Raw genomic sequence first — 13,252 nt, 5'->3', positions numbered from 1 at the left:
GCTCATGCCATATGGTATTATATTTTGGGGTAATTCTTCCCATTCTCAAAGGTTACTTTTGCCTCAGAAACGGGCAGTTCAGGCAATAAGTAGTGCAAGTTCAACCTCTTGTCAACCCCTATTCACTAGTCTGGGTATTCTGACATTGGCCTCTCAATATATGTGTTCTTTACTCTCATTTATTGTTAAAAATATCAGCTTATTCCCAAGAATTGACAGCTTTCACTCAGTCAATACTAGGCAGAAATCCACTTTACTCTTGAGCAGGAAGGTGTGCAGTATTATGCTGCATCCATTTTTAATAAGCTACCACAAGAATTCAAAAATCATAGCAGTAACCCATGTGCTTTCAAATCAAAACTGAAGTGTTTCCTCAAGGGTCACTCCTTCTATTCTGTCGAGGAGTTCCTTACAAAGTTAAGCTGTTTCCTATGTTATATTGCTGATTGCATTTACATAAAATTATGGCTTGTCTTTTTTGGGTGCATAAACATTTTAATCAATTTGTTATTACTTTTATGTTGTAATTTCATGTACTGCCACGTTTCATGAGATTGGAGATTTGCTCCTCAATTTGTTCCTATGGAACTAGACGTGTAAAAATAAATAAACAAACTGATGAGTTCTTTTTGTTGTTGTTACAAGGTTGGAGGAGGAACAAAAGGCAGAGAAAATGTCCATACACAAAGAAGACTGGACAGGACATTTAACAACTGATGTGATACTATTGAATGCTAGGGCAAAGACAGTTACACTTAAACACTACCTTGAGGGACACCACACTCTTGCTCAAAACGATCATACAGGACATCACTGACTCCGTATTTAAGCTCGGTGAGAGGAAGGACCATATAGAAATGAGAAGGCATCTTTGAAAACAGCATTCATGGAACTGCATGAGGATAATATGTCTCCAAGTAGTATTGCAGGCCTACTCAATGTCAAAAAATATACACAGTATGTGGTGAGGGTACATGAGAGCTTGTTGTATAGTCACTTCCATGAGATCATGTTTTCAAAGGTGGAGCAATACATCTTGAATCCACACTGAAAGCTGCTAAGAAGCTGCCTCGATCCTGAGATCTAGACGCAGATGGTTTACTGTCCAGTCCAAGATCTTTCTCATGTCGCTACTGAGTTGTGTCTGTACGTGTCATAGGTTGTGTTGACTGAATTATAAGACAGCAACAGGTGATCGTGGCAACAGTTCCTGATCACTAGAAACCATTACACACACACACACACACACACACACACACACACACACACACACACACACACACACACACACACACACGCACACGCACACGGTCTCAGGCAACTGAAACCACAAATGATGGGAGTGACGACTGGGTGGGGGTTACAGTCCATCCTGGGGGTTACATTCCATCCTGTCGCTAGTGAGGGCAACATTCCATCCTGGATCTTGGATGTTGTCATGGAGTTCAAACACAACAAGTTGGCTATAAAGTGCCCAGTCAGCCATACTGAGCACCATGTTAGCTTTGTTTGGCGGTACAACTCTGTCTGGCAAGGAAATGCTAATCGGGAAGTGATCACTTGAGTGCAGTTTACTGACCACTTCCTCACCGAGTGGTGTGTGTGTGTGAAGGCTAGAGAGCATAAAGAGAGATTGATAGTGGTGAACAACCCTGTTGCAGCACTGAAGTGCATGCTCTGCCCATGTTCAACATACATTCACATGAGGATATGGGAAGGTACTCAACTGCTCTACCCCTGGGGCAGTTGGTTGCACAATCCCAGAGCACAATGCATGTGCTAAAATGACCACAGAGGGGGAAGGGGCTGGGGAGTTGAGTATGAAGGTCATGGAGAGCCTTTTGGTGTAGCACTTCATGTTGGGGCAGGTAGATGGAACATAAGCCAACCTATGATACATGTACTAATACAGCAACTGCTTGTACACTAGTTCTTAGGGAGAGAAGCAAAGAGCAGTAGGCACTGCTTACTAAAATAGGCACTCCTCCTTTAGACATAACTCCACTAAGGTCATCCTTTCTGTAGAGAATGTAGCCATGAAGCACACGGGTATCACAGAATTTAAAATGCGTCTCCTGAAGACATAACACACACATTGGTCTACTTTGAACTAACAGATTTAAATCCTCCACATATGTCCTGTATCCACTCAAGTTTCACTGAGGTGGAAGAGGAAGAAGAGATTAGTGTTTAATGTCCTGTTGACAACAAGGTTATTAGAGACAAAACACAAGATGGGATGTGGAAGAAAACTGGCTGGGCCCTTTCAAATGAACCATCCCAGCATTTGCCTACAGCAGTTTAGGGAAATCATGGAAAACCTAAATCAGGATGGCTAGGTGTGGGTTTGAACTGTTGTCCTCCCAAATGTGAGTCCAATGTGCTAACCACACTGCCACCTCACTCAGTTCCGCTGAAGTACAGAAGTCATCTTAATGGTGAAGTTTTCCTCTGTGTTTCCCCTTGTTGTTCCTCCACAGTGGGGAGATTGCAGCAGAGGGAGGGTTACTTCAGGGACTCACCGGTTTCCTCAGGCAGACATTGACATCCGTACTACTGATGACATGGTCATCGTCTTATTCATGAGACAGGACCACAATCAAATTCTCTGATGGATTCCATCATAATTGTTTCTACCTGTTGGTTTCCTTCCCCAGCTTGGATTTTGGAGTTGATGACATGGTCATTTTAATAGAAATATTTTGCTGAGTCTCATCAACAATTGGCTGTGAGGGTCTGCTATTGTTCCAGACAGTAGTTTCGGCAACGATCAGTATTTCAGTTGTAGGAAGGCTTAGTTGTGGGACCAGTGATGCAGGCTTGCAGTTGCATTTACAGGTACAGGCTGATGTGCTTTGCTCAGCTGTCAAATCTGGGTGCCAACAGTAGTTTCTATAAACTCTGCTTCAGTGGTGAGGCCAATTACCTCACAAAGGTAGGCTGTGTGGCCTTAAATGATTCTTCGCATCAGCATAGGAGATGTGTTGGGTGACTTTAATAGCCTGTATGTTGTTCTATTCTCTGGAGAAAACATTTCCTTGCTCCAAACCAAGTGAGGTTGTGAGCAATTCACACTCATGGGTGGGGAAGTAAAATCAATATCCTGTTCATGGGCAGCAGAGCCACATCTCCCACATGTACCCTGCGACCATTACACCCCGTGGTGGTAGGATCAAAGATTTGACACTTAAAACAGCACATTGGATTAGGTATATGGACCCTAACTTTAAGATGAAGAAAACCTGATGCAATATATTCATGTAACTTTGGTAAACTGAACGTCTGGATAGAAGACGCTCACTTCAGGAGCTCACCATCAATACTTTTCATGAAATTCTGAACTTTAGTGGCCCTTTCACTTTCCCATTCCTGTTGGAGTTCTTTGGTATTTGTATCCATTATGTCTGGCATGTTACAACTCCTTTACAACAGTTTATCCAAGTGCACAGCTCACTGCTGACAGCATAGTCTCAAAGTAGTGTGGCATTTAACAACTGTTTTACTTTGGTGGCTTTCAGTGTCTTGAAAGTCGGCTGCTCGAAATCCACATTGTGGAGTGGTTAGTAGATCGCAAGACTTGAGCCACCATACCAGCCAGGCATGACTCATACATTCCATAACCTCACAAAACAGCTGATGAGAGAAATGAGGTGGTAGCTATAAGGAAGGTGTTTGCCCTTTCAAGGCTTAGGTATGGAGGTATGGGTATGACAGTGGCCTCATGCAAGTATCTGGGAAACATGCCATCTGCCCAAATTCAATTGTACATATGAAGGAGAAAGTGCCTGCCTATAAGAGAAAGGTGCTGCAACATCTGAATGTGAACATCGGTCGGCTCTTGGGTGGAAGATGAGGACGAAGTGAGAGCATGGTCTAGCCCCCTCACAGTGAATGTGCCAATGTAGCATTCACGATTCTGGGAGACAGATATCACTCAAGCTGACTTCATTCATTTACAAGGGAGGAAGGAGGTGTAATAGTTGCTAGAGCTCAAAATCTCCACAAAATAGCAGCCTAAGGTGTTGGAGATAACAATAGGTTCCACAGTGACATCATTTGCTATGGTCAGGCTGGAAATCTGGGAATGGACTTTGGTCCCAGACCACTGATGGAGGTTGCCCCACATGATGGAAGAGGGAGTGAAACTTTAAAAGAACTATTAAATGAAATCCAGCAATCTCTCTCTCTCTCTCTCTCTCTCTCTCTCTCTCTCTCTCTCTCTCTCTTTGCCATCTTGAAGACTGCAATGACACTGCGCACAGAAGTGTTTATAACGAATACAGTTTGCCATTGTAGGAAGATGGTTAAAAATGTGGAGAGCATGTCTCCACACACAAAGCATGTTGCGGCATGCCTCAGTCCACCATGGGACCAGGAAACAGCATGATAAAGATGAAGTGTGAGGTATAGAACGTCTTGCGGTGGTAAGGGGAAATAGGGAAATGTTGTTTGTCTAAGGTCGTCAAGGAGGAGTAAAGGCTCCAGTCAGTCTTATAAACCTGCGAATTTGGTTTACATTCAGGTGGTATAGGCGTCAGTAAACTGATTGACACATACTTGGGCAACCATTTCCTGTGCTGAGAGAATGGACCACTTGAGAAGAAGAAGAAGAAGAAGAAGATGATGATGATGATGATGATGATGATGATGATGATGATGATGATGCTGGGCAGTGCAGAATATGTCCAAACAGGAATAAATGTGCACAGAGTCTGAAAGGAACATGGGTGCTCCAGTGTTAAGACAGATGAGGCTAAGTTGAATGAAGGTCAGTCAAGAGGAAACCTCTTGACATGTCAAAGAGCCCCAAAGGGGATGATTGGCATTAAACTCGCCCAGCAGGCAAAAATGGGCAAGGGAGCTTACCAGTAAGCTGGAGTAAGACTGCCCTGGTGACCGTGAATGACAGAGGGATGTATATGTTACAAAGAGAAAAGGTGAAGCTAGGAAGGAAAACATGGACTGCAACAGCTTGCAACTGGCTACTCAATGAGATGTTTTGGCTACGGACATCATCCTGGATGAGCAGCATGATGCCCCGTCCTCAGGAGGGTGGGGGGGGGGGGGGGGGCAGTGATATGGGAAAGGTGGTGGTGGGAGTAGAGGTTAAAATGGACCGGAAGGAAATGTGAGAGGTCAAAGCAGTCAGGATGACGACAATCTTGTTTCTTTGAGGCAGGAAAAAACCAGACACTGCAATTACAAGAGCAGCCATAATTCCTCTTTGTTGGATCTAATGGCACAAATGTTCCATTGGAGAAGAGTCAGAATGGGGAACAGGGAGGAGGGAACAAATGAAGAGTAGTCACCTCGGCGGCTGCTGAGTGCCAATCTCTGAAGACTCATTGCTACAGGGCACATTGGCTGGAGGATCCTGTTCGTGTTCCATGAAATCCACAGGGGCATTGGCATTCTACCTGGGTCGGCCTGCATATTCCAGGGCAGAAAAATGGTAGGTGGTGCGCACCGGCGAGATGGAGGTCGGCCAGGTGAGGGTATCACACAGTGACACTGTTTCAGAAAACGTCCAAATCAGGGAAGGAGAAGACCGCTTGGCTTTGTTGAATTTCTTAGAACCTTTATGGTTGGCAGGCAAAGGCTCAGATGTTTATTGGCCGGAAGGCTCAGATGTTTATTGGCCGGAGGGATGTAAGAAGTCTTTGTGGGAGTATTCCTTTTGCCCTTTCTGATCTGCTGGTTGTGTAGCAGGTGATTTCACCACCAAGGTGAAGATTTGGTGACTTGTTACACAGCTGTAGTAGGAGATACTGAGGCTACCATGATACTGGGCAATTTCACAACTACATTACTGAATTGGAGGTCACAAGTCTGTATGCCCATGTCCTTTATGGAGCAAGGCGTAGCAAGAATGGTACTGTAAGTGCCTGATAGTAAAATGCAGGGCTTTCAACTAACCAACAACTTGCGAGCGACAGGTAGGGTATTTTTTCCTTAACCCAGATCTCCTGTGGGGACTCATAGGGTTGCTAACAAAGAAGCCCTCTCTGACAGTCACAAACTTTATAGGCTTGCCTTTGTTGAACCGAATGTAGACTGCGAATGACACCACCTCACTACTTAGCTCAGTGAATGGCGGTCCACAGATGGTCCGTGTTATGACTCACAGTGTGTGGTGCAACATTCGCATGCTGGCTGGATCACTGTCTCTGCTGTGGGTGGATGTCATCAGATGGGGTAGGGATACATTGAATTTATGGTAAGGTGGTATGGAATCAGTAAATACACATCACAAGACATACTACGGTGCTAAGTGTGAGGATGTACTACCCCAATGAAGCGATCCACAGATTCACAGAGGTCGAATCATTCAGGAAAGGTTATCGCAACAGGCTGACTTTGACCCAATCGATTGAATTCCACTGAAAATTTGTGAGCAAAAATAGACCTGCACATAAACTTATACCAGCCAACACTGGCCCCATGCACATCTGACTGATAGTTGGACCTAGTGTCAGATACATGGGAGACTCTGGCAGATGGTGAAATGTATTTCCAGAGGCTGATTGCCTCCATGCCTCGTCAGATGAGGTAACAAATTGATTACGCTGGTGGTTGGATCTTATATTTGATCATCCCTGATATGAAACTTTCCTTGTTAACTGGAAACATACACAAGTTCATTGTACTCTGAATTTAATTTATTGAAATTGTGCTGCTTAACATTTACTACATGTAAATTTGAAAAAAAAAAAAAGCACAAACAACTTCATCTGAATCAAAATATAAATGGTGCCATAAATGACACAATCAGAGAAAACACTTTATATTGGCCAATAAGCGAACAGGTAAACTCTAAAATAATAATAAATACTAATATTCTGTTCCTTACTGCTTCTCCAACATTTTCTGTGTTTACTGTGCAAATGAAGTGCAGTTAGGGCACACAAAAACTTTTTTTTTTTTTTTTTTTTTCAAATTAACATTTTAAGAAATATTGTCTGATAGAATTTGAATACCTTATTATGCTGAATATCTGAACTTTATTTTTCCCAGCATATTTGAATTTTACTTCAAGACCAAAATTTATGAACTTATTGTTAAACATTTACTATCTTTCATTTGTGCTATGGAACTGAATAATTATTTGACTAGTTACTCTCTGCTACATCTGAAATACAAGCTTCGTAAACGATAAAATTCTGCTAGTAGTCTGATTGCTCTAATAGCACTTACTTTTCCAAATAGTATTCTCTCCTTCCTATACAACAAATACCCATGAAATAACTTGGATGAATTTTGTTTAAAATTTTGTGACTTTTGTGATTTGGTTTTTGTTAACTTGTACTAACTATAATAGTTCTCTTAGAGACCTTAATTAATAGGTACCAGTATTGTATTCATCAAGACAGGAGGAGCTACCACAGAAAGGCCTCTGGAACCACCATGACTGGGTGGGTTGGTTGGTTGGTTGTAGAAAGGACCAAACTACGCGGTCATTAGTCCCTCCGACCTTAGATTAACTAAAACCGATAAAATCCCATATTAGGAGAGGCAACTACAATGCCACGACTGGGACATAAAATATATTGGCCAGATGGCATGACCAAACTCTGTCAATGAGTGAAGCCTATGAACTACTCCCACAGCAATGCTAACACCTCCTTCGGACCACATTTAGCACAGCTAATCAAATCACTACATATTTTGCAATCACTGTTGGCATCCTATACTTCCGTATATGATGTTTAATTGGTATTTATTTCCAGTGTTGTGTACAGTATGTCTCAGAGGTATGATAGTATGTTGTCGTTATAACACAACATGGGCATTTACGAGACGAGAGTGTTGTCACAATTTGTGTTGTGGCTGTACATGCTGGTAATGCCCATGCCCAAAGTGGGACTTAGTTTAGTTTAGTTTTGTTGACTGTACCTACACTATGCTTTAATTTATGATGAAAAGAATTGTATTAAAACTTATGTTTAAATTACTTTTCCAAAAAAGCCTAGCAATTTTATAAGATAAATTTCCCATGTGTATCATATTAATATAAATGGGTTTCTACATTTATTTTTATGCTTTATTATTATTTTATGATCATTGTTTTATTTTTATTTTCGTTCATTTCTATATACATAAAATTGATTTTTTCTCTTTCACATTGTTAGACACTAATCTGTTTTAAAATAAATATATCTTTATCTACAGCTCCTGACTAAAGCAAAAATTAAGATCTAGATATCATTTGTGTAAAAAATGCTATTTTGTATTCCAGTGGATGGTTAAATTTTGTATTAATCTGCAAGCACTCATGCTATGAGCATTTTGCTCACAGAAATTTTAAAACAATTGACATTTTGTCAACAATGCCTTCAGCATACTTGTTCGCTTGGTAGCTGGGTTTTGCATGTCCTCGACCATCACAAACTGTTGTCATTGCATCAGTACATAGCTGTTGCTCACAGATATCATTTGTTTTGGCCAATCATCACCATGCAGTATTTTGCTCACCATGAAAGTGTCGACGTAAGAATATATTTTGTTATTCATATTTCTTAAAATGTCATTTTATGTGCATTGCTCTCGGTTTATTGTTTTTTTTATTATTATTTACGATAGCTATGTAATGAATAAACTAACATTATTTTGTATTTTTATAGATAGGTAGACTAGAAGAAAGAATTCTGGCGTGGCCGGAAGATGGCGACCTAGAAGATGTTGCAGCAGCATCTGTTAGAACCAATAACACCAAAAGTGACCTAGACAGGGAACACAGCGACCACCGTACCGAAACGGCACAATCATTAGATGAAGATGAGGTGGAAATGTCTTCCATCCAAGCACGAAGTCAGTTATTTTACTTAGGCAGAAACAAAAAAAATGAAGTAGAGTTACAATACAGAACGTTCCAATGTGAGGACAAGATCTCATAATATTGTTATTGGTAGACAGGAGAAAAAAGCAGTGACAAAAGATGCCAATGATATTGTAGATTGTTTTCTTCTTTTTGTAAGTGAAGAAATGCTAACTGACATAGTAACATATACAAATTTTTATATTAGAAAAATCAAGGCTTGATTTTCAAGAGAGACAGATTGTGAAGAGACTGATACAGAGCTGAAAGCATTTATTGGCATTTTATACATGGCTGATATAAAAAAAAAATGCTTCATTTGCATGTGCAGGAAATATGGGACAAAGACGGCACAGCTCCTGATATTTTTCGAGCCATTATGAGCAGCACTAAATTTCTTTTTCTGATCACAACTGTAAGGTTTGATGGTCAAACCCGCTAAGAGAGGTCTAAGTATGACAATCAGGGAATATTTGGTTAGTTTGGCACTAAGTGTCAATCGAATTATCAGGTAGGAGAAAATGTACCATTGGATGAAATGTTAGAAGCTTTTTGAGGCCGCTGTAAATTCTGTATGTAAATAGGAAATAAACTGGCCAAGTACGGAATCAAGGTGTATGCTTTCTGTGACTCAAATTCTTTTTGCACAAGTAATGCAGAAGTTTACCCAGGCAAGCAACCAAATGGCCCATACAAATTCATTAACACTGCATCTGCTGTCGTCAATCATTTATCACAAGATATATTATAAACTGGTAGAAATAGAACAACTGATAATTATTTCACCTCAATTCCATTGGCTGACGAATTGATGAGCAAACAAGCAACTTTAGTTGGTATTTTCAGGAAGAATAAAAAAGAAATCCCTCCTTTGTTCCTAGATAGTAAAATAAAACCAACACCTAGCAGTATCATTGGTTTTCATGAGAACAAGGATCTGGTTTCCTAAAAAGAACTGCTTATGATAAGTAGACTGCATGGCAATGATCAGATTGATCCAACAACTGGGGAACATGCAAAACCTGAAATCATCATGTATTATAATTGGCCAAAAGGAGGTGTCAATGTGGTGGATCAACTGAAAGAAGAATATTTTGTGGCTCACGTAGTGTGTAGGTAGCCACTGAGATTATTTTTTTCGATTTTAAATATTACTGGCATAAACAGTCAAATAATATATAAAGAAAATAAAAATGTGATTATTACTAGGAGACGGTACTTGAAAACTCTGGCTCTAGAGCTAACATGAATACAAATTGTGCATAAGATCACAATACAGAACCTATCTCATCCTCTACAGCAAGTTATAAAACAATTTACTAATGAAACTGAGGTTTCAGATGCTGAAAAACCCAGTGGTGTATGTCAAGTCTGTCCAAAACACAAAAATTGGAAGACATAAAGGGTTTGTATCCATTGTAAAAAATTTTTGTGTAATGAATATGCTGTAATATGCGATGCAGTGCATGGAAAGCTCAGATATATGATGAAGATTAAGTCACAAAAGTTAAATAATAAGAAATACTTGCTTTCTTTGTTTTTTCAATTTTTTTTTTATAAGTGCCTCGGAAGACTGGCGATCGTAATTGTCCTAAGATTATTACCAACAATATAGATAAACACATTATTGTGTACTGCAAATAAATGTATTAAATACTAAAATATGAGAGCTTTATTAGAAAAAGAACAAAAAACATACTAATTAACACATTTTAGGTACATTTGAGACAGCTTGCTGAGTGTGAGCAAAATGCTCGATACACGAGCAATCTTGTAACTTTTAAAGGCTTAAGTTCTCACAGGTTAACGATTGTGTTAGTAGTTGCGGTTTTTGCATATTTCAATAATATATTTGCTATTACTGTTTGTTATTTTTAAGTTTAAAAATGTATACTTTCATTCACTTCATATTTAAAAGTGAACTGTAATTTTGGATGTAGGTTATTCATTATTACACTGTTGTAAGAACAGATTTAATCCTATGTCTTGAAAGAAGTAATAAAGAAAGAGTAAAAACGAGTCTTACCTCTGTCATCTCATGCATGAGAAGAACTGGAATAGTAAGTGTAGTTATATCATTAGAACATGCTGTTTTCAATATATTCCGGAGCCCCAGAATCACAGGGTGTCTTGAATTAATGTCACCTGAAAAATTTAACAAACTATGACATTTGTAAATGATGTATACAACTTACATTTTTTTCTAATTACAAGAGAATATTAAGAAGAAATAGACCCAAGTTACAACTCCTATTAATACACAATATTCAGAGTACTGTTCTAAGATTCTGGAGCAACCCCATTCAGGTATCACTCCAGATATTCTTTTAGGGTTCACAATATTTCTTTAAATCATTGTCAGTACATACTGATGTTATTAATTCAAAAATTCTATATCTGGTCTTCTCTCTGTTCCTGTTCAGCTCCATTACTATTCTCTCCCTCAAATAATTTCGTCTCAGACGTGTATTCAAAAAATATTAAAAAACATCAGTTAGATCTATGTTGTAACTGAATATTTTTTTAACTGCTGATCCATAGCTTTTATCAATTGCATTTAAGACATAATAGCTCAATGAAAGCAGAAAATGTTTTCTATTAATTTCACAACCAGTTTTGAGTAATGCTAATTTTTACATTGTATCTGTAAAAAATAAAGCCATCAGAAATATGTAACTGGTACCAAAATTTTTTTGGTTCACTAGTTAAAATACCTTGCTTAAATTAGCTATGTAGTATAACATGCATACAGTTCATTGTTGTGAAGTTAGGAAGCTGTTACTCATCAGATATATGACTGGTAACCTCATTAATACTTTTATCAGTGTAATCTCTTGTGCAGATTGGTATACTCTGCTCGTGCAGTTAAGGACATATTTGTTTTGAATTGTATCTTTTTAATGAATTTTTATGATAAGAAAATTTTGATCCCATGGGAAGCTGGGTGACCCTTACAACATGTTGGATCTGCAGTGTTAGCTGCATATCAATGCTAGTAACAATGGACTAAGAAGTTTCCCACATTTCTTGTACTGGATCCAAATGGTAGCAGCACTTCAGCCACACAGCCATTGTTGATCAAGTGGTTATAGCATGTTTTAGGATCAATGCTTCAGTCAGAGCATTCACAAAAAGTATCAAACATGTTTATGGAAGCTGGGCTGTAAACAAGGATAGTGCTTGCTAGGTTTCCTCCCACATCTAATCACAGTGCCCTCTGCCTCCCCCACACACACACCCCACCCCACCCCCAGCCACACCCATCAAAATAATAATAATAATAATAATAATAATAAAATACAGATGACAACAGTATCGCATACGCAAAGTATAAAAGGGCAGTGCATTGGTGGGGCTGTCATTTGCCCTTAGGTGATTCACGTGTAAAGATTTCTGACGTGTCTGTAGCCACACGACTTTGAATGCAGAATGGTAGTTGGAGCTAGATGCATGGGAAATTATATTTCGGAAATTGTTAGGGTATTCAATATTCTGAGAGCCACAGCATCAAGAGTGTGCCAAAAACACTAAATTTAAGAATTTCTCTTGGCCTTCACTTAATGACAGAGCAGCGGCATTTGCGTAGAGCTGTCAATGCTAACAGACAAGCAACACTGTGTGAAGTAACTGCAAAAATCAATGTGGAACATACAATAAATGTACCTGTTAGGGCAGTGTGGCAAAATTTGGTGTTAATGGGCTACTGCAGCAGACAACCAAATCAAATGCCTACACCAACAGCATGACGTCACCTACAGCGCCTCTCCTGGGCCCGTGACCACATTGGTTGGAATGTCACGTCACTGGCCAACAATTAATCATGACTGCTTTGAAGAACATTCTGGACTATTAGACCAACTGATTTGGCCACCCAGATCATCCAACATAAATTTCATCATCAAACAATTTATGGGAGACAATCCAGGTCAGTTCTTGTACAACACCCTCCACTGGCAACACTTTCACAATTATGGATGGCTATAGAGGCAGCTTGGCTCAATATTTCTGCAAGGAACTTCCAACAACTTGTTGCATCCATGCCACATTAAGTTGCTGCCCTGCAGCAGGCAAAAGAAGGTCCAACACGATATTACGAGGTATCCCACACCTTTTGTCACCTCAGTGTAGTTGGAGACAATTTTAACGTATCGTGTATAGACTGTGACATCTATGGAGTCAGTGCAGGTGATATGGACAGAGTTTTGCGAAGCAGTTTTGAACATACTTTTCACCTAAAACTGTCTTGAGCAGCTAGTTATACAGCCCACATTCAATGGAAATATTTCAGACCTTGCAGTTACAAACAGGGCTGATCTTATGAATAGTGTCAGTATAGAGGCAAGAATTAGTGATCATGATATCATAGTGACAATAGTTACTAAAGCTAATAAATCCATCAAGAAGGATAATAGGAGAGTATTTTTTCTAGACAGGGAA

At 39.5% G+C, this 13,252-nt stretch overlaps 1 protein-coding gene across 1 annotated transcript in view; it reads right to left on the bottom strand.

The window, feature by feature from the left end:
- The window catches only part of LOC126184911 (protein C12orf4 homolog), a 141,096-nt gene that overhangs the window by 11,023 nt on the left and 116,821 nt on the right, over positions 1–13,252 (bottom strand). The window contains exon 9 of the mRNA XM_049927573.1: positions 10,842–10,960. Coding sequence (XP_049783530.1) covers positions 10,842–10,960 — 119 coding nt within the window. The remainder of the gene's footprint in view (positions 1–10,841; positions 10,961–13,252) is intronic.

The sequence above is a fragment of the Schistocerca cancellata genome, chromosome 4 (assembly GCF_023864275.1).
Source record: "Schistocerca cancellata isolate TAMUIC-IGC-003103 chromosome 4, iqSchCanc2.1, whole genome shotgun sequence".
Taxonomy (NCBI): domain Eukaryota; kingdom Metazoa; phylum Arthropoda; class Insecta; order Orthoptera; family Acrididae; genus Schistocerca; species Schistocerca cancellata.
The sequence above is the reverse complement of the archived record's forward strand: the minus strand, read 5'-3'. Positions and strand labels throughout refer to the sequence as shown.